We start from the raw sequence: 20136 nt of genomic DNA on the forward strand, positions 1-20136 counted from the left end.
TCCAGTTATGGGACTGCAGTCTTAGTTCTGCAACTGAATTCCCGTTATGACCCAACTCATGAGTGCCGTTAGCTACGTGAGGCTGTGGCCCTGATTTGGGGTGTTTCTGTATGAAGATAAAGGCAATTATAGCAAGCTGCACCGAAAAAAAAAAAAAAAAGGCTTTACAAGCCTGATAGGCTAGCAACTTGAACGTCTCTAAATTCCAGTGACTTCAGAGCTGATCTCTGTTCCCCCAAAACCCTCCTTTGTGGTGTCTGTCGTGTTTGCATTCAGGCACAGATTGCATGTGAACACCTCAGCATAAGCCTGGTGAGTAGGAGGAGGGAGAGGGCCTGGCCATTCCTGTATGCCTCAGTTAACTCTAATTCGGATCAGTGTGTGTGAGAGCGAGACGTGGACTAATGAGAATGCCTGCCTGTTTTCTTTTGGGGAAACAAAAAGCTCACTTGCAGCTCACTGACATTTTTATAGTCACATTGCATTGGCAGGACAGGCCGCACCAGCAGTTCTTTTGGAAAAGCAGAACAAGGGGATCAAATGTGTTGCCCCCTTCCCGGTCCCCCCACCCTTCCCCACCATGTGAAAGGAGCTCTTTCTTTGAGCGCAAGGCAAGAGTGAGTCAGTGCGGCTCTGCAGGGGGATATAAAGCCAGCTTTGTAGTAGCCCTTTCAGGCTTTCAGTGCCCGAGCCCCTGCAGCACATCCCCGCTGCTCCAGCCCTTCTCACCTGAGCAGCGCCAGGTCCTTTGCACTTCAGCACACGCGCTCCATCGCTCCGGCGGCAGCAGCCTGTAACCTGCTGCTTTCCTTGTTCTGCTGCTTAAAATTCACCGGGTCGTGGGAATGAGCGAGCCGGCAGCCCCTGCAGCCCCTTACGGGGTTTGTTAGGGATGCTCTGGTAGACACGCAGTTATGTTCCCCCAGATGCACGCACACAAGTTCACAAGCGAGCCGTGTTTGTTAGTCGGATCTCTGGCAAGTTCAGGCGTGCCTTAAAGGGTTTCTAAAAAGAGTAAATGAAGTGTTCCCTCTTGTACTTTTCCTCTGTGTGACCCACTTTTTGCACACGAAGTTGGTAAGCCAACTAGGGCACTCCTTGGTAGAGAAGCAAAATCTCCACTTTGATCTTCCTTTCAGTAAAACAATTCTCTTGTTGCTGCTTGACTGCAGGATTTATCTCTAAATACCTGATGAAGCGTTTCCGTGTATTGGGTATCGGGATTCGGAGGAGGATACAACTGGCTGCCTGTGCTGTGAAACCCGGCTTTTCAAAAGCTCTTCTAAATTCTTCCAGCTTTCTAAAAAAAAGTGGCTGCCTGGTTCTTCTTTCTCTAGCACAATCAACATCTTCCCTGGTTTAAGTTAGGGAGTGTTCTAGAAGAGAAATTGCTTCCTGCCTGTATCGCTAATGAGCATTTATCTGTCACTGAACTTTTTTTACATATCCCACAGCACTGATGGCTGCCAGAAATCTTTGAAGATTTCTGGAAGAAGAAGCTAGTCATCTTCACAGGGCTAGCTTGCTAAGGCTGGTGGAGCTGGTTGTGCAATACTGTTTGAGCAAAGGGACTGGTTTACGTGGGTGTCGGACTCTACCCGAACTCCCCACGGATCTGAAGCACTGTTAGCAAGTCAAGAACCTCAACTGTACGTGTATTTTCCGAATAGCGCTCCCTTGTGTCTTCGGTCCAGACTTTATTTCTGACTTAATTTACATTCCTGTATTCAAACGTGGATTTGTTACCTTCAAACCACGGACAATAAAATGAGAAGCTCTCCAGTGTGAAATACGTGGGCATATTCTGAACTGTAGGACGTAGGTATCAAGAGGACCTCTTTACATATTTATTCTAGAGCCATTCTGATTGGACACAGAACGTATTTGGGCAGTGATGCAGAATTAATAACTGGGTATTTCATCCATTGCACATTTTGCAGAACTCAAAGGTCTGAAAACATTTATCAGAAGGTTGATGCTCCTGTTTGGTTTACATGAAGGGAAATGAAGGCACAGAGACTGTAAGCAGGATACCAGGAACACAACCCCAGTTCTGCTCCAGGACTCAACCACTGTATTTCCTGCTGGAATAGGCATTCTCTGCAAAAAAGGACCCAAGTCTTTATCAAAAGACAACTTACATTTGGAGGGTTGGAGTTGTGCAATGAAAATAATTGCCCAATCATTTTTCCTTTTGTCTCCTAGGTGTCGTCATGCTGCCATAGCAAAGTACTTCGGCGATGTCACTCCACCTTGTAATAAGTGCTGCGATTACTGCAAGAACCCAGGGGCAGTGAAAAGGCAGCTGGAGTCACTGGAGCGCTGCAGCAACAGCTGGAATAAAACCTGCATTGGGCCCTCAAGTTCCTCTTGGGATAGCTACGACCCAGAGCTGTATGAAGGAGGAAGGAGAGGTTGCAGAGGTTTTAGCAGGTCTGTACTTGGTAGCTCAAATTCTGCTCACAGGAGCTATCAGAGAGAAGAGAGCATCTCACAGCTGCAGGCCCAGCCACTCCTATTTTCAGCACATGTTTCTGTGTGGTGGTATTTTCCTGTAACTTCCTGGCAGCAGGAGCTGGAATTTCATTTTCCACACACTTTGGCAGCCTTGATCAAATTCATGTCCCAGAGAGCGAAAAGCTGTTTTGAATGACCTAAGAATTGCCCTGCAGAAGGTAATTGGTTCAAGAAACCAGGCTGAAATTTTTGAAAGCACTAAATGGGCACAGCCCTGTTCACAGTCACAAGGTTCAGAAATGTTTAAACTGAGACCAGCTTGACAGCAAAGGACGGTCCAGAGCTTGTTCCTGGCTTAGTGCTGATGTCTGTTGGCCAGCAGGCTGGGGGACCAGTGACAGAACTTAGTCATCACAGAGGATATAATGGTGTGCCAGCATCAGATTCTTCTGCTGATTGCTAAATTTTAGTGTTTCCCCATCAGGCTGAGAGCAAAAGAAAGATGTGCAGTCAGAAACATGATTTATTCTGAAAAATGTTTGGCAGTGTGGAGATGGCAACTTCTCTTCTTCCTTGTTCGTTGGCTGTGTTGCAGCCATCGTGCAGCTCTGCCAGGATGAGTTTCCCCGTTTGCATTGCCCATGGAACTCTTCCAGGATGCACAGTGCCGTTGGCTGGTGTAGGCCTCTGCTTTCCCTTAGCCTGAGACTCGAAGCTTTGTTCTTCGGGCAATTCCAGTTGAGTCAGAGGAAAGTGGTGTACTTGTGCCATAAGCTTGTGTTTGATCTCGGGACCTGAGAAGACACTGCCGAGGCATGGATGCTGTGCCCTTTCTGCCATCTCAGCTCCAAGGGCAGTAATGACAGACAGGGTACATGACCCAAAGCAGTGACTACTCAGCCCCATGGGAGGAGCTGTCAGAGCTTCTGAAACGAAGTCCTACATTCTCAGAGCACTAGTTGCCTGCTTACTAGTTCATGAGATTAATAAATCCCATCGACACTGCTGTCCAGGTTGAGTAGTAGTGAAACTAAGAGCTCAGACTCATTCAGAAAGGCTCTGAAATACATCTTCTTTAAATCCTGGGATGACCTAAGCTTCCCAAAGCCTTTGTCACAGGTAATGCTACGTCTGTAGAAATGTTTTTTCCTTTTGTTCTCCTGCCTTATCCAGGTATGATGAAGAAAGCAGCAGGAATGGGGATGAAGTCAATGAAGAGATTCGGAAACGGGAGTGGAACGACTTCTACAAAAAGCAGATGAGTCTGCGCAAAGTGAGTTTGTGTACCTTTGTAAGAGATTCACAGATCGTTTGCTGTTAGCCTTTATGCTGTGAGCTTGTCTTACAGATATAAAGGCTTTCCTGGCACTAGTGAAAGTAAATTATTGCGTCTTGCTGTCACTTGTTCTGGCTTTTACTGAGTACTTCTGCTTTTGTCGCGTTCTCCATATTCTGGGTCAGTCTCATAATGGGAAGGAATCCAGCTTACCTTTCTACAACGCTCATCAAGTGGATCCTGCTGTCTTTATGAACTCTGATATTACTAGAAAGAAATTTTCCCATTCAGCTTCTCTTGGATATTCCTATAGCAAAGTTGAACTTTTGTCTTTGATTCTCATCCTTTCTCTCCTTTTCCCCATTTTGCTGCCTTTTCAGTACCATTGTAACTTCAGCATTAATTTTCCCTGGAGCAAGGGGATAAAAATATATCTTTTGTGTTTCTAGACCTGCATGTGTGTTACAGGAATGGAAATGTTTGATTGTTTTTGTTTTTTGTTTTTTTTAATTATTATTATTTTATTTTTTGTTCCAGGGCCAGGAACCAGAAAAAGATGATTTTATCCCTCCAAGTAAATCTCTTCTTTGATTTATAGTGGGTTTTCTTTGGGAGAGGGAAGTCTTGTATTTTGCAGCTGCACGTAATTTATGTAGCATCAACACTGGGGGTATCAGTCCCTAGGCACAGGGGTTGGGCTTTTGGCTGTGAAAGCTTGGCTGGAAGAGATGAATCTGAGTTTAGATTTGGTTGGGGTGAAGATATGGAATGCATCTTTCTGAGCAACTTTTCCAAACAAGTTAGAGAGAAGGAACGTTGTCTAACCTGACTTTTTAGGCTATTTCTGCAGTGTTTATGCAGCGGTATTCAATTGGAATGGAAACTGTTGAAAAACTTTGCCATTTGTATCTGTGCTACATGGAGCCCTGTCTAGCAACACAGGTCTTACACTGCTGTAAATGAATACCTGATGGCTCATGTTTCTCTGTTCAACCTCTTTATTTTTGGTTGGTGCTGGGGGAGAGCAGAATTGTTTTTCCTAAGAGCTGGGATGCCTTGAAAAAGGGCTTCCTGGGATGGAGAGGTTTTAGTGATGTTAGTCTTAAACTAGCAAAACAGACCTTCTCATCCAGAGAAAGAAATCTCATTTTCCTTCAGTGACTCTCTTGGAATTTGTAGCTATTGCAGTTGAGAGGGGTGACTGTAGTGGTTCTTGGGGTGACTGCAGGGAAGAGCATAACAGGCAATAGTGGGCTGGCACCACCCCAGTGAGAGCTGAAATGTTCTGTGCTGTGATGCTACGATGCCTTTTTTCAAACGTCTCTGCTATGATAGGTGCAGACTGCCCCTTGAAAGACGCCTCCAGCAGAAGAATCTCTAAGCTCACAGTGAAGGTAAGAGTTTAACGTTGACTCCCTGACCCACAAAGAACAAAGCTTCTGCCTGTCCTGTTCTTACTCCTTCTGGGTTAGAAGTCCAAGGGGCACTGTGATTTCTGTAGAACATGTCTGAGTATCGCATGTTTCCTAGGGACGGGAACACTGCTTGAAGATACTGGAAGAAGCTTTGAGAGACAACCAAAAGGTTCCAGCAGAAGGAAAAGGGTATGAGACGAGAGACAAGGGGTAGTGTATGGAGTCCCTTAACACAGGCCTACTCTTCCCCAGGCAACAATACCACTTTCAGGGAATACCTTTTAATTGGTCCAAGGATGTATCTTCACCTAACAGCATCCTTCTTGTAGTCATGTTCATGATCAGACATGAGGATTCCTGTGTCTGATTCTGCTAAATCAGCTCGATCCCAGGAGTTGCAATTCCCCCCTGCCCCATAAGATGGGGATAGCGTACTTCCAAACTGAGCAAATGAACAAGAGGGCTTCGATTTAAATCTGTGCTCATCGTATTTTCCATTCCCCAGCAAGTCACCACTACATCCTTAATTGGGAGTTATCACTTACTCTTGCATCAGAGGTAGAGAATTTTGTACTTTCTGGGAGATGCTTAAGCATTAGTGTTCCCTTTGCAGATATAGAAGTGTGTCTTGCCAGAAATCACCCCAGCCTGTGTTACAGGTCAGACCCTCATGCCTGTGCCGTGGAGCTGGAGTATGAAGCTTTCAGAACCAGTAAAATGGCAAACTCATACAAGGCATCTGTGCTAAAGAAGGTAGGGCCCAACATCTGCTGTTGCTTGCCCTTGCCTCTTAACATGGTGTGACCTCAGCTCAGCTCAGGGAAAGGAGTAGAGTTTGTGTGGGATAGATGGAGAAATTCCACTTGCCTTGGATGTCTTCCAAATCTTTCTTTGTGGCTTTGTTTCCAGGAGGAACCAGAATCATGTTGGTTTCAAATCCTCATTGGCTGCAGTCTGTGAGCTTACAGCCTTCGGAAACCTGCATTATCAGTGCAAGCTTATCCAGATATCCTCTAGGTCTAGCAACGGAGGGAATGGGAAGTTCTTTAGCTTGTTGCTGACAATAGAGCAGCCTAGGTTTAGATTAGCTGGTTGCCTCCTTGAAGATGTTCCTGTTCTTGAGACAGGAGTATCTCCATATTTGTTTTACCAGCTACAGCTTTGAGTGTGTACTGAGGCAGGAATACACAAAGATTTTTAGTCACCAGGAGTTTGCTTCTGTTCTCTTTTCAGGTAGCAGAGATCAACAAAGCCTCAAAAGGCGGAGAGTTGTTCTCAGTCTTTGGGTCAGGAGCTGGTGGCAACAGAAGCTTGGAGACAAAATCTGAGTCTCCAGCAGAGGAGAACTTCCTCCCTGCATCCCAGGTTTACTCGGTGAGTGCAGATGGGATGGACAAGGGGGGAATGATATGGCTTGCCTACCTACTTTTTTATTATTGTTTTTAAAGTTCTTTTTGTTTTTCTCATCTCACTCTAACCAAAGATGCTGTCTGTTTCCTTACTGTGGGGCTATGACATTAAACTACTCTATTTGCTTGATGTCTCAGTTGATGGTCATGATGAGGAGTCAATTTTAGACCCCTACCCATCTTACAGCTGTACGAACCGTAGTGTATTGTGCACATAAACTTGGCTCCTTTTAGAGCTGTGCACACAGGACCTCCTTGCTGCTCTCATACCCTATTTTTTTTTCTCCTTCTTTTCTCCTTAGTTCAAACCCAAGCGTGTGGGAGCTGGGTTTCCAAAGAGTTCCAGCTTATTCCAGACAGCTTCAGAACTGCTGACGATCCAGGAGGAAAGCAATACGAAGCTTGTCAAAAAAGAAGACTGTCCAAATGAGCAAGACAACAGCAACTGTAATCTGGAACCAGACAAGAGAAACCGTGTTCTCCAGAAAAAAGAAAAAGCAAAAAAAGAAAAAGCAAAGTGTGAGAGTTCTGAGGTAGAACTACTCCTTCCTGAAAAGAAGGGACAGCAACCCAGTCCAGACACAAAAACTGCCCTTTGTGATAGCCCTGCTAAGAAAGCCAAAGTTAGCAAAAAGCAGCAAATGCTGGCAGAGGCAGCCAAAAAAGAATCACAGGATATTTCCAAGTTCTTCTCTGTCTCCAAAGGTGGGTCTAAAGCCAAAAGTTGCAGCACGGCAGAGGAAGTCAGCTGTTCTGCAAGCACACTACCTCAGGTTTCTTCTCAAAGTGTATGTCAAGAGACACCACCACCTCAGGGAAACAAAGATGAATCTGGAGAGGATGTGACTGCACAGTCCCAGGCAGAGAATGAAGAGCTGGGGGGGACAGAAGGAACATTGACTGAGAAGGAGGAGGAAGGAACACTGACTGAGAAGGAGGAGGATTTTAAGACCCAGCAGGCTGCTGAATCTGAACTCCTTCAGGACGAACTTGATGTAAGATCCAGGTAATACCTCCACCTCTCTCCTCCCTTTGTTACCCCATTAAGTAGCTGTAGGGCCCCACCAGCCTTGTCCTGGAAACTGAGAATCCATGTCAAATCTCTAGGCTGCTGAGGAAAATTCCTGCTTTACTGTGGAGTGTCTAATGGCCACTGACAGTGACTATTGGAATGAATTAAATTGCCCTTCTCTCCACTCTTTCCTCCAGTGTTGCTGAAAATGTCACAGAAACTGAGTTAACTGTTATTGGGGAAGGTCAGAGTGGGAAGCGACCAGGATGGGATGAGGTAAGACTTTAATGGCTGCCGATTTCCTCTACTTTTGTTCTCTTTGTTCCAAGTTGCTCCATGGAAGTGATGCTCCTGGTCTGAACTTCACCTGGTAGTGTTGTTTAGCTGGGGAGGGCCCAGCTGTAATTGCAGTGGAGAGAACTGTAGATGAGTTGCCCTCCTGAAGCCTCCCTGCCACCCACGGGGCCAGTGCCAGCAACTCAGACTGCAGTGGAGAGCTTCCACTGCACGCTGCTCTTTGTCTGCAACACTTGACCGTACCTTTTCCTGGTAACTTGCCTGGAACGATTCTCTCCACCCCCTCTAGATCTGTAACTATTATTAGCGAGACGCCTTCTCCATAAGTGGGAACAACCACAGGTCAGTCTAGCAATTAGCTGCCCTAATGAGAGTATAGGGAAATAGGTGGTAGTCTGATCAGGTTTTTTTCAAAGCCCCTTTTATGTGGGAAAATGTATTATGTCTGCAGAGCTTCATGTCCCCAAAAAGTTCCGTAGGTTCCTGCATGGTATCCACTACAGGAAGAGACTGCTGGATGCTGCAGAGATTCATGTTCTCAGGGGGAAGTGGCTGTTTGAAAGTGTAATGCTGCTGCAGGAATTAGTGATTTGGGTTTTCTTCTGTCCCACCTCCAGGATATGGAAAGCCCCGCAACAAAGCGGCTACGGACAGCAGCAAAATCTTCTATTCTGTCCCAGCCAGAAAGCAAAAGTGTTGGTCCAACAAAGAAGAAGGTGACTTTTGATCCAAACTTATTGCAGTGTGATAAAGAAGAAGCCAGTAAGACCATACAGCCAGCGACCAAAAGCGTGTCCCTCAAGGAGACAGCAGACATCGTTGTAAAATATTTGACCCCATTCTACAAGGGCGGCAAATTTGCTTCCAAGGTAGGCACAGCTCAGGACCCTTTCAAGCAGAAGGAGACTGCATCTCCCCAGGGATCTGGGGCCCTAAGAAGGGAACAATGGTATTTCCATATATTTCCACATTTAATTTCCGGGTCACATCTCGGTATGTGCCATGAATGGTTTGTGCTACAGCCTAATGGTTTGTGCTACAGTACTAAGGACGAGACAAATGCAGAATTAAGCCTGGTGAATTATTGATGTCTGCTTTCTGCTCTTTATCCTCCCTCTCTCTGCAGGATCTGTTTAAGGGCTTTGCTCGGCACCTGTCTCACTTACTGACGGAAGATCAGAACCCTGCCCGCAAGACTGGTGAGTTGGAGCTGTAGAGAGCACCAAGAATCTTGGTTTCTTGTGATGCTAAATGAATTGATGGCTCTAGATGTCTTAAGTATCATCTCAAAGGTGCTGCTGCTTCTCTTGCAGTGAAGGAAGAAGCACAGAGACTCATTAAGGAGTTTTTCAAAACACGAGTCAGATGTGAGAGTGAGACAGACTGGCAGGAGCTGCAGAGCTCGGAGAGATGATCCTTGCATTGCGTTCGTCAATTCCTTCTTCCAGTAGTGGGACCAGGGGATCCAGAAGAACTTAGCCACGGAGGGGTTTATGAAACTGCAGAAGTGAACTGTCTTTCCCCACTGCATTTTTGCTCTCTTCAGCCTGCGGTGCCACCTTAGTGACACACGTTTCCACAAAACCAGTTTCTGTGAACCTATGGAGAGTTTCTCCACTAACCAGAGCACCGAGGTCCTCCAGTACTTTGTGCCAAGAGGTACGGAGTCTCCATCTGCTGTGTAGGTTAGGGGCTGCTGCCTCAGGTGTTTTGCAGTGCCTCCAATTTCTGTCTCTGCAGCGGTCTGGGAAGGCATCTTTCTGGGACTCTGCTTTGGGATGGCATCCTCTTGCTTCCTAGATGGCTGTTCCTCCTGCTCCCCCCCCCTTAGTTCTTATTTGAGTGTTACCAATAGAAGCCTTATGCTACAAACGAGTTCACATGCTTTTGCTCAGGGCTGCCAATGCTGAACTTGATGTTTAAGTACCTGGATGGAATGTTTTTCCTTGGAGGGCAGCAGGGGAGTGTTTTGTTTTTACTCTGCAGGCAATGCCTACTTTCTGGAGGTACAGAAACTCAGATTCTTTTTGTTTTAATCCCAACTTTTTTTTTTTTTTTAAACTGTGTCTGGTTCTGCCTGCCCTTTAACTGAAGTGGTGATGCTGTCTCGGTATTAACCTCTCTAGTAGTGGCACCAAGGTGGCCAACACTTTTCCAGCATTGCTTCTAACCCCTAAAGCCATATCTGCTCCCTGTGCCTCACCCACAGTCCGCAGTACAGAGGGCAATGCTGCTGTTACTACTGGTTAATGTACTGCTGTGGCCCTCAAGTTGACACTGCGGTGCCTCTGCTGCTATATTTATATAAGGACCTGAACTGTAGGGTATCAGTGGGCTTGAAATAACCTGATTCCCTGGCACAAGTCCTTTCTGTTGGGTTTTAGTTGGGTTCTGTCTTTTTTCCATGCTTATAGAGGCTGGTGGCCTCAGGCAGTATTGCTGCTAGAGGAATCTGCAGCTGGAGAAGCCATGAAACGGGCTTTTGAATCACTGTACTCAACAGATGATTATTTTTATGTGCTGAAGGGTATGTGCAGAACTGACAATAAAAGTGTTATTGCAGCTGTGGACTCTTCCTGGAGGTTTTTTCTTACCTATCATATAGGCCGGTCTTAGTTACATTAAACAGACATGAAAGCTTGCTCTTTTTATCTGAGCAGGCAAGCCCGGGATGGGATGGGTGGGAAGTGTGTAGCAGCAGACACCTCCATCCCCCAATAGCTGCAGGATATTTCTAGCTAAGCACCAGGAGGAGAAGAACCTGGAAATGTTTACCTCAAAAGTCACTTTTATCTTCAGCTTTCTCTGCTCAAGGGGAGGACAAAAGGGCTTCACAAGAAGTCTTTGTATAAAAGAACTATTTTTTCAGCTGTTGCCTGCTGGCTTCTGTTTCACCTTCCCATTAAAATTTTTGTTACATCAGCTATCTCCAGGAACCCCTATATAAGGTTACTATCTCCAGCGTTCAGTGCTTGTAGAGTTCAGCTGCTGCCTGGGTGAACTTTACAGAAATTTTGTGCAACTTGTAAAAGCAAAGGACGTCCAAAAGGGCATGGGGAGTTGTAGCACGGTGCTCAATCACCACGGAGAGCAGTTCTTCAGATGAGTTGTATTCCTATGTAAGGCAGCAAAAGCTCAGAAAGAGAAGGGAAATAAGGATGAGTTAATCTTCAGAGATGGTCTCTGTTCCTTTCTTTCGTATTGCTGTGGCACTTCAAGGCACTAGCCTTGCAGTAGTACTGGTGAAGGGAGAAGGTGCAGCACACACTCCAGCAAGGACCTCTCTGGCCCCAGCAAGCAGCATTTGCAGGAATTTTCCTGACAGGGAAGCCACTGTGCCTACTGCTGGCATCAGCTCACCAGCAAGAAGCTTGCATTAAACAACTCTAGATCCCATTCCCAGCCAACAGTGACCACGTTTTCCTGTAACTTTTCCAGTTAGCTGCAGGTCACCCATCCCACATTTGATGTAAAGCAGTGTCTGTCATCTCATAGCTTCAAAATAGCCACTCTGCAATTATTTTATTAGTCTCCTGTAATAAACCTTTTAGTTCAGTAGGCTAGCTGTAGCAATAAAAATAAATTAAGTGTTTTTATACAATTTGAGAGACTCTCCTATACTGTCATTCCCCTTGAATGCACTTTCTCATGGGCATGGAACCACAATGTAAGTATGACAGCTTCATGGACATGATTGACTTCTTTATAGCAGAAGGAATAATAAGTATATGCATACATCAGTAAGAAATTAATTAACAATAAACATTCTTACCATTGCAGCTCAATCTGTGCCCTAGCAGATGTAGCAATTGTATATTAACACTGATCTGCTTTGCAATTAAGATGCTGTCTACAAGCTCCTGCTTCACAAACCCTGCTACAGGGCTTCTTGCGTATCAATAGAGAGAAGAAGCTGGTCTATGGAAGATGGCAGCAGCCAGTGCAGTCATTTCATAACCCTGGCTTTGCTTTCTGATACACGAATCGCTAGCAAGTATCATCAGTCTTTACTTATGAGCCTCAATTTAAAAAGAGAAAAATAGTCCCTCAGTGCGTAGCTTGAAGGCAGTTGCTTGCATCTGTTCAGCTGCTCCATGCTGGATCAGGCAATGAAGAAGCAATGGAGTGGAAAGGGTGTCTTGTGGGTTGTTCAACCAGTGCAAGCATTGCTTCAAGGAAAAGGATTTGGTGACTGAACAGCAGGTCACAAGGGGTGAGATTGCAGCCCAGTCCATCAACAAGCACACCATCACTGTGGTGGCAGTCTTAGAAAGCAGCTGTCTGAGATCACGGATGTTTCTGGGACAGACCTCTCCAGGGGACAGGCAGGGAGCACTGAACAAGCTCAAAGGAAACTGGTGCTGTTCTGCTTGGTCATTCGTCTCCTTAGGCTTTAGGGATGAAAATCTGTTTTATCCAGGATGACAACAATCATGTGATACATTTCTTTAGCCTGTCAAAATACAAATGAGTACCAGTCAATCTCTACCCCAGCAATGGCTGCTTCTCATAATTAAATATTCCCATAATTATCTTCCCATAAATTACTTCCCATAATTAAATACCAAGCAGGCACTGGGATTTCAAACTGCAGTTTGGGAACTGGTAAATGCAGCGTCCCCATCCACCCCAGGACAGAAGCGAACAGCAGGCTCTTAGCAGAGGCTCAGCTGGGGAGTAGAGGGCAATTTCTGAATTGCCCCGAGGAAGCTGTGTGTCAGGGCTGATCATCTCACCTGTGGCAGTTCAAGCCACAGAGACTTGGGACTGGCAGCCGAGCCATAGTTCAGTTCTATGCCGGGGAGCCCACCATCAGAGGTGGGCCGCAGGGTTCGCATCTTCTGCAGCTCATTCAGTGGGATGACGTGGGAGACTGCCTGTGGAAAGAAAAAAGCCACAGAGCATTAGCTGGTGCAGCCCTTTAAGAGCAAAATGATCTGATTCTGGCCAAAGAGGATTAATATCTAGAACTTATTGAAAGCTGAGGCAAAGACTAGGGCCCAGGGCAGAGTAAATGGAAGGGCTGCATTTAATTGCTAGGCCTCGCTGCCAGTGCATCCCTGGAACTCCTACAAGCCTAGGCCAAATAGGAGTGTGTTTTCTACACTTAGTTTTACTGTGCACCATGCTTGTTTGCATGATCACTGCTGGACTTGCAAAAGAGCTCACGCTATTACTAACTCTTCTACTGCTCTTGTCACTGGCTTTGGGCTAGGGCTGCTGGCTGCAAGGCACATAAATACAGCCTCTTCCTGCACAAGTCCTAAAAGTCAGAGCTAACACCATGAAAGACATCAGGGCTTGGGACACTGAGGAAGAATTATCTAACATACCTGGGTGATGTTATCCACCACAATGATCTGTTCATCATTCACACCAAAATAGCAGGGCACAGGGATTGTGCTGTCGCTCACTCTCTCTACAAAGTACAAGTTGTAGCCAAAGAAGGGCAATTTCATCACATGCTCTGTAAGAAAGCAGAAAGGTGGCATTCAGGCAGCAGCTTCCAGCCAGCAGTCTACTGCACCTGCCTAAGGAGGTCAAAAGAGGCAGGTGCACTTTTTAGTACAATTGACTTCTCCCACCACCCCTGCACCCCTAGTGTTTAACTGTCAGCAGCCTGGACGGATGTGCCATCCTTTTCAGAACAGAAAACAGCTGTGCAGACAGAGTATCAATTAAAGCACAACTCATACAGGGCTCTGAAAGTTTTCTGCAGTTTTACCAAGAGGTGCAACTTCTACCATGATGACCATGTTTGGGAGCATGTGCCAGTCTGCAGAGAAAGGCTCTCAGGGAGTCACGTCATGGGTCATTGCAAGCCCCAAAGATCCTTGCCAACCTCATCAACTGTCCCAGAAATGCATTCAGAGGCAGCTTCCATCACAGTCAACACAGATTACTACCCAAGTAGATCTGGATGTCTCCTCACCTATGAACTGGATTTTTGCATCCAGTGGTTGGAGTGGCTGCCTGGTTCTCAGCAGCATCCCGAGATGGTTCTGCAGAGTCTGGGGACTGATTTGGGACTGCAAAGGCATTGGTATGTACTCCTTCAGCTCTTCCCTGTGCCAAAAAGTAGAGAGTAATTCACCCCCTGCCCAGCCAAAATCAAAAGATAAATCAGGGGGAGTTAGAGAAAGGAGGGGATGTGGTAACAATTTTCAGTAGAAGAGCTGGGGGCAAGGGTGGAGGGGGAGAGAGAAGAGCACAATGGGTCACATCTAAACTGGTTAATGTGTGAGGAAACACAGACAGTTGAGAGCATCGTATTTCCATAGAGAAGGCTGTGTACCACTGACTAATACGCTAACAGAAATCCCTCCTTTCTGGAGACAGCAGAAGCTCTTCACGTAAGAACTGTAGCATGTAAGTAGAGCTACGGGGTGTTTCTTTCACAGGAAGTCTCAGCTGAAAAGCACCTTACACTAATTGTTGTGTGTGCCACCATAGCACCACACAGAGCAGAGTTTCCCACACCCAGCAGGGTTCTACCCTTGCCCCTGATGCTGTAAGGGGATTTGATGGTGATATTACCTCCATCACCTTCATCTCTGTTACATGGCTACAGCTGAAAGCTCGTACACTTTGTTCTTGGTACCACAAACACATGGCAGCCTACAGGAATGTTTGTGGCACCCTCATGCCTTGAACTCAGCAAGAGTTACAAAAGGAAACATGGAGAAGGGATGGTCTGCATTAGGAGTGTGAACGGCAGGTAAACTTTCTTGGTTACAAGGCAGGAGTCAGACACCAAGTGACATTAATTAATGACTTATGCTCTCCAGAATTGTCCACTCCTTAATTATCCAGAGTAGTTTCAGGCCCCTGCCCCTAACCCATGTAGTGCCAACAGAGACCCACCCTGAGACAAACATACCTGGGGGGAACAGAACTCTCCTGCTCTGTTTTGGCCCAGTGCTGGAACAGAAGCAAAATGGCCACCTGCATCTCCACTTCTTGATTATAGCTCAGCAGCACCTTCCCATTCAGGTAATCCCACAGCACCTGAGAGCACAGGAAAGAAGGCTTTGTTAAAGCTGCCAGGAGGTGCAGGCAGATCGAAGCAGCACCAGGCTGCAGAGACCCCACATCCTGCCTCGCAGATAGCTCAGGCTGATAACTCTAAAACAAAGGCTTGTTGGGCTCAGGACGAGCATGCAGAACTGCACACAGCATGTCTGGAGCAGTACAGCTCATAGGCTAGGGCCACATAAGCACCGCCTTGTTTGCCTCCGTAGCATCACTTGCATCACTCATTAGTCATTCCCAGGAATGACATGCAAAGCCAATCAGCCAAAGCCCTCACACTTCTTCAGCCCCTTTGGGACATCCCCCCTGGCCTCTCCTCTAATTCTGCCCCTGCTAGAGAGGTTCCTGGTGCTCACAGTGCCCTTGTTGCTTACCTGTCCATAATGGACATCAGTATAAATTTTGTTCTCAAAGTGCAGAGGTGTCTTCCAGGTGAGTCTGCGTAAACTCACAGTCACCAACGCATCCTCCAGCAAATAATCATGAAGATATTCCTCTGTTCTCATCGGCCTCACCATTTTACCTATATATTTATGCAGAGAGAGGGTCGTCACTCTCGGTGCTGAGACAGTGAGCTGAGCTCCACAACATGGGAAAGGAGCCTTCCTGCACTCCTCTGTTCCACCCTGCCTGTAACAACTCCCAGCATCAAAGGGATGCAGACCCCACACAGAAATACACCACTTTAAGGAACAAGCAGCACAGCCCCTGAGAAGGCACAATCCCTAACCTTAGTACAGAGGTTAACTCCTGAAGAAAAACCTCCCCAGAGCCAGAAAGGGCAGGGATATATTAGAAAAAGTATCTGTGATTCTCCCTGTTGGAGAAATTGCTTTAAGGAAGAAGGTAGAGCTGGTCTCTCTTTACTTGCCATTATTATTGTTGGCACTCCTGATGGCAAAAAGAGCAAATTCCTGCATCTCTTCCGGCTCGCCTGCCCCCAACTGCTCACAGATCTCCTGCACGAGCTCCTTGATCACCTGCAGTGAGGAAAAAAGCAGTTAAGTACTATGGCCAGGCAAGCCCAGTTCAGCCCCAGAACAGTTAGACATGCTGGGCCTGGTGGAAGGCAGCAGTACAGCTCTGGCCGCTGCAGAGGGAAACAGGCTGGGTGAGGCATGCCAGCACTGCACAGGCTCCACAGAGGTGGGCTACTACAGGGATTCTTAGGAAGGGCGTGGGAAACCATCACAGAACTGAGGGAAGCGTAGGACAGGTCCAAGGGTTGACAGTTAAGCAAATTCTGTGGTGTTGCTCCAAGTCCAGATCAATGGAGAAATGCAAAGCAGAAAACTCACAGTGAATGTCCTGATTCGGGCAACGTATTCCACTCCTCCAGGCATCGATATCTCCAGCCGGCGGGCACCACGTCCTTTCTGCAAAGGACAGTCTTTAGGCAGCAAGACACACAGGATCCCATCTGCCCCACAACCCTTTCTCCCTCTTTGCTCATCTCATCCTCCCACTACTTGCCCGCAGTACCTGACTCTTCCCCACCCACATCCTATAGGGCATTTTGCTTCCCATTTCCCTTACGGACACATGCCTGATGTCCTTTCTTGGAACAGTAACTGCTCTTGCTTCCCACTTCTTCCATATGTAGTAAGGCTTCACATGGCACCTCCTGCCAAGCCTCTGCCCTCCCTCTCTTCCCAACATCCCAACTCCTCTGCCCGTCAGTACCAGCAATGCCTCCAACTCCACCGGGAAAGGAAGGTGGCGACGACCCCCATACATGAAATTTTTCCGCAGGTTGCTCTGACAGATCTTGGCTACATCTGTAGGAAAAGAAAAAATACTGAGCCAAGCAGATGACCAGGCGTTGTCTCCTACAGTTTTGGGTCTTCCTGGCTGTGTTGTTTAACCCCGTGCCAACATGAGGAGAGGAAAGAGACCCCTACTCTGCCAGGAAACATCCAAATCATGAGGAGCCAGCCCCAGACAGTGCTTAGGGCAACAGGAGTACACATGAATGCCCAGACAGAACTAGAACCCTCTTTTCTGAGAGTATTCAAACCCAAATACTTCATAGCTGATGACTGCTGAAGACCACAGCCTGACTTTCCCCCAAGATCTAGCTACCAAAATGGGCTTAAGTCACAGGGCTCAGCTAAGTGTCAGGGAGAGACACAATTCCACTTTGCTTGGGTGAAAATGCAATGGAAAATGACCTCTGCAAACAGAAAGACTACCGATACAAAGCAGACTTTCACCTACAAGTTCAGCTCCCTCAGTATCCCACTCATTTCTCCTGCCTGACAAGATAAGGGAGATTTCCTAATTGGACCACGTTCCCATCTAGATCCTGTCTCCTTTCCTTGACTACTGGGCCTTTGTAAAAAGAGGGCAGACGTTTATTCTACAGGACACAGAAACAGCCATACCATGGTGAGTGCTGGATGGATCACTGCTGGCTTGCTGCAGGAACTTGGTGGCGTAGGGCATCAGGATTTTGGAAGGGAGGAAGTACCCGGTGAGCAGGTTTAGGAGCAGCCAACCACGCAGAACACTCTCCCTGTGGGACAGAAAGAACTGTGGGCACCTTGGAACAAGGCAATTCCTGCTCCATCCAGCTCAAAGTGACCCTCTGCCCTTCTGACCACCTACAGGAGGTGCCAGTGAACAGACGGTGGTGGGGACACAGCTGGGGACAGTACACCATGAAGGGGCAGCCTCTGCTCCAGCCCTGCCATCCACACAGCGAGGCAGACAGCTCCCCTCCAGCCAGGCACAGGAGCTGACTGCTGGTACTTACTCTTTGTGGTTGAGAGTGACCTGTTTGATGACCTGGCAGTAAACTTCATCGTGCAAATTCTCCTTCTCCTTGCACAGCTGCATTCAGAGAGAAGAGAGCATCAGAGAGGTGAAGAGAGCATCAGAGAGGCTCCAGGTCATCTCTGTGCCCCTTCTCTTCCAGCTCCTGAGCTTTGCCAAAAAATTGCAGATTCCCAATGTGACTTAAAGCTTGGGCACGACAACGTCTGGTCTGTAGTGCTATATAGGCTCCAGGAAGCAGGCAGGTTGTGCTCTCATCCAGAAAGTGAAGCCCAGGGAAAGCTTCTACATGCACAGACACCCACAAACTCCCGCCCATATTTTTAAATCATCCTCTCTGTTTCAGCTCCTTTCCTCACACAGGGCATTGTATCATGGCTCTCTCCACTCTCCCCCTTTCCTACAAGGTCTTGGCCCCTTATTCCCACTGGCACTTGCCCAGAGGAAGGTCACAAACCTGAAGGATTTCAAGGACACACTGAATGTCATTCTGGTTCTTGAGTTTTGGCTGATCTCCCATGAACCGCATCAGAGCTGCAAAGCAAAGGACAGTATTTAGGTCTAAGCAGAGGTGATCCTGCCATGCGGCAGGCAGTAGACTAGACAATGTCCTGAAGGCCTTTCTGCTCCACAGGCTTCAGTAGGCATGCACTGGACAAGTGTTCTGGGTGTGGCATCAACCCAGGCAGTGTGTGTTCTTGGACACTTTGCAAAAGGCAAAGTGCATTTTGCTGGATGCTTTCAGCAAGGACAAAGGTGGCTGTTAACAGCAGAAGAGTCTAAGGAGCTCTTTCCTCTGTTTTCCCTCTCTGGTGCCCACGTGTGGCCAACCAAGAGCATCCCAATCAACCGTGCCCCATTCTGTCCTAAGGAATACTTACTTAGGAAGTTTTTCGTAGCAAGTTCGTTCAGTTCAATATCAGAGTACTGGAGCAAAGACGCCTGGATTGGGACCTGCAGGGCCCAAACACAAGGGTGAGCTGGGGAGGCAGATCAGCACCGAGCTGTGCTGCAGGCTTCACAGAAGACAACAGCTCCTAATATCTCGAAGGCAGCATTGAGGAGTAGGGGTCACCTATACTTCTGCATTGACTGGAGCCAAAAATCTGCCCTCTGCTCTTTGCCATGTGGGGACAAAGCTAGAGGTGATGCTGGAGCTGGGATTCTGGCTGTAACAGGGAAAAACTGGGCTCACCTTGGTGTGGTGGACGAGGTCAGCTATACTCTTCTTTTCAGCAGGCATCCCCTTCGATCCCAACCTAGCCAGAGCAGAAGGAATATAAACCAATCCAAGAAATATCCCCCAGAAATGGCTTGGTGTGGCTCAGGCTACACAGGTCTTGTGCATGCCTGCTCAGGAAGGAACAACAGCCTACTCACATGGACTGAGCCTCTCGGAAGTGGGCTGCGGCAAAATCCATCATGGTGTAATGATCACCAGCAGGGACTGACATGAGGCTGCTGTTATCTGATATCAGGCTGGGAACAGAGCCCTGCAGGGACAGACACCAGACTCACTCTGAAAGGTCAGCTGAGGAACTGCAGCGTGCATTCTCCTTGTCTGCAAGACCTGGAAATGTCTCATCTGTGTGTGGTGCCTCTGCTACCACTATGATAGTATTTGAGTGCTTCTATCTCCAAGGATTAAGCAGTTATCTTCTTCCCCCTAACTCTGGAGTTCAGACACTAAACCAGGGCCACGGACCTATCCTGGCAGGTCCCAGAGAACACAGCCATAACCCCGAGCAGTTCCCCAAAGTCAACTCACCTCCCTGCTCGTGTTCCTGCCCTCTGAAGCTTTCATGCTCTTCCGCAGCCCTCCAGCTCTGTCCATGCTGGTGCTGAGGTAATCAGGGGCTGCAGCCAACTGTACCAGGTTGGTGGGGAAAATACCAGAGCGGCCACCAGTGGAGCCAAACTGCCAGCCTGCAGAAATAGGGGAGAAGAGGAGTCAGGAACCATGGCAGCTACAGAGAGAAACAAGCAGCGAGGCACCCATCTGACAAAGGAGAGCAGCAGTCTCTGACCAGGCTTTCCTGCATCCTGAGTTAACATACCCAATTTGTGTGTGGCAATTTTATTATTATTAATGAAAATTTGGGTCACAGTCAGAGAACTGGAGAGCTGAGGGCTGGCAAGGCCAGCCCTTAACAGTCTGCTTTCCTCTGGTTTAGTCAACAGCAGCATGTAAGGCTTCTGGGCACCATGGGTCCAGTGGGCCCTTAAACTCAGTCCCAACCTTTCCTGTTGATCCCAATAAACTCCCTCACCTGGCTCCAGGCCTTGCATGGGCAGTAGCTGGATGAGGTCACCCTTCTTGAAGCTAAGGAGGCTCTTATCATCCGTGACATAGCTGCGCAGAGCAACGACGTAGTTGGTATCCTGGGAAAAAAAGCAATGGGGAGGTCAAATCTTGTCCCCAAAACATGAGAGACCCAGAACATGTCACCCCATGGACCCTGT

General features: G+C 47.4%; 2 protein-coding genes across 5 annotated transcripts in view; one reads left to right on the forward strand and one right to left on the reverse strand.

Moving 5' to 3' along the window:
• The window catches only part of RECQL5 (RecQ like helicase 5), a 38066-nt gene extending 27638 nt beyond the window's left edge, over positions 1-10428 (forward strand). For all 4 annotated transcript variants that reach the window (XM_082774952.1, XM_082774955.1, XM_082774954.1 and 1 more), the window contains 12 exons: positions 2206-2433; positions 3631-3730; positions 4271-4307; positions 5069-5127; positions 5264-5337; positions 5808-5901; positions 6382-6522; positions 6860-7563; positions 7767-7845; positions 8484-8735; positions 8993-9065; positions 9180-10428. In XM_082774952.1, the coding sequence (XP_082631078.1) occupies positions 2206-2433; positions 3631-3730; positions 4271-4307; positions 5069-5127; positions 5264-5337; positions 5808-5901; positions 6382-6522; positions 6860-7563; positions 7767-7845; positions 8484-8735; positions 8993-9065; positions 9180-9280 (1942 nt within the window). In that variant the 3' untranslated portion in view covers positions 9281-10428. The remainder of the gene's footprint in view (positions 1-2205; positions 2434-3630; positions 3731-4270; positions 4308-5068; positions 5128-5263; positions 5338-5807; positions 5902-6381; positions 6523-6859; positions 7564-7766; positions 7846-8483; positions 8736-8992; positions 9066-9179) is intronic.
• Positions 10429-11392: 964 nt separating this feature from the next.
• Positions 11393-20136, reverse strand: part of MYO15B (myosin XVB) — a 42319-nt gene continuing 33575 nt past the window's right edge. The window contains exons 51-67 of the mRNA XM_082774607.1: positions 19944-20055; positions 19442-19599; positions 19054-19166; positions 18869-18932; positions 18555-18627; positions 18131-18207; positions 17654-17730; positions 17283-17413; positions 16582-16676; positions 16197-16274; positions 15770-15878; positions 15273-15421; positions 14747-14874; positions 13799-13932; positions 13200-13333; positions 12603-12743; positions 11393-12319 (exon numbers count right to left, since the gene is read on the reverse strand). Of these exons, the coding sequence (XP_082630733.1) occupies positions 12260-12319; positions 12603-12743; positions 13200-13333; positions 13799-13932; positions 14747-14874; positions 15273-15421; positions 15770-15878; positions 16197-16274; positions 16582-16676; positions 17283-17413; positions 17654-17730; positions 18131-18207; positions 18555-18627; positions 18869-18932; positions 19054-19166; positions 19442-19599; positions 19944-20055 (1833 nt within the window). The 3' untranslated portion in view covers positions 11393-12259. The remainder of the gene's footprint in view (positions 12320-12602; positions 12744-13199; positions 13334-13798; positions 13933-14746; positions 14875-15272; positions 15422-15769; positions 15879-16196; positions 16275-16581; positions 16677-17282; positions 17414-17653; positions 17731-18130; positions 18208-18554; positions 18628-18868; positions 18933-19053; positions 19167-19441; positions 19600-19943; positions 20056-20136) is intronic.

The sequence above is a fragment of the Aythya marila genome, assembly GCF_965140915.1.
Source record: "Aythya marila genome assembly, chromosome: 18".
Classification (NCBI taxonomy): domain Eukaryota; kingdom Metazoa; phylum Chordata; class Aves; order Anseriformes; family Anatidae; genus Aythya; species Aythya marila.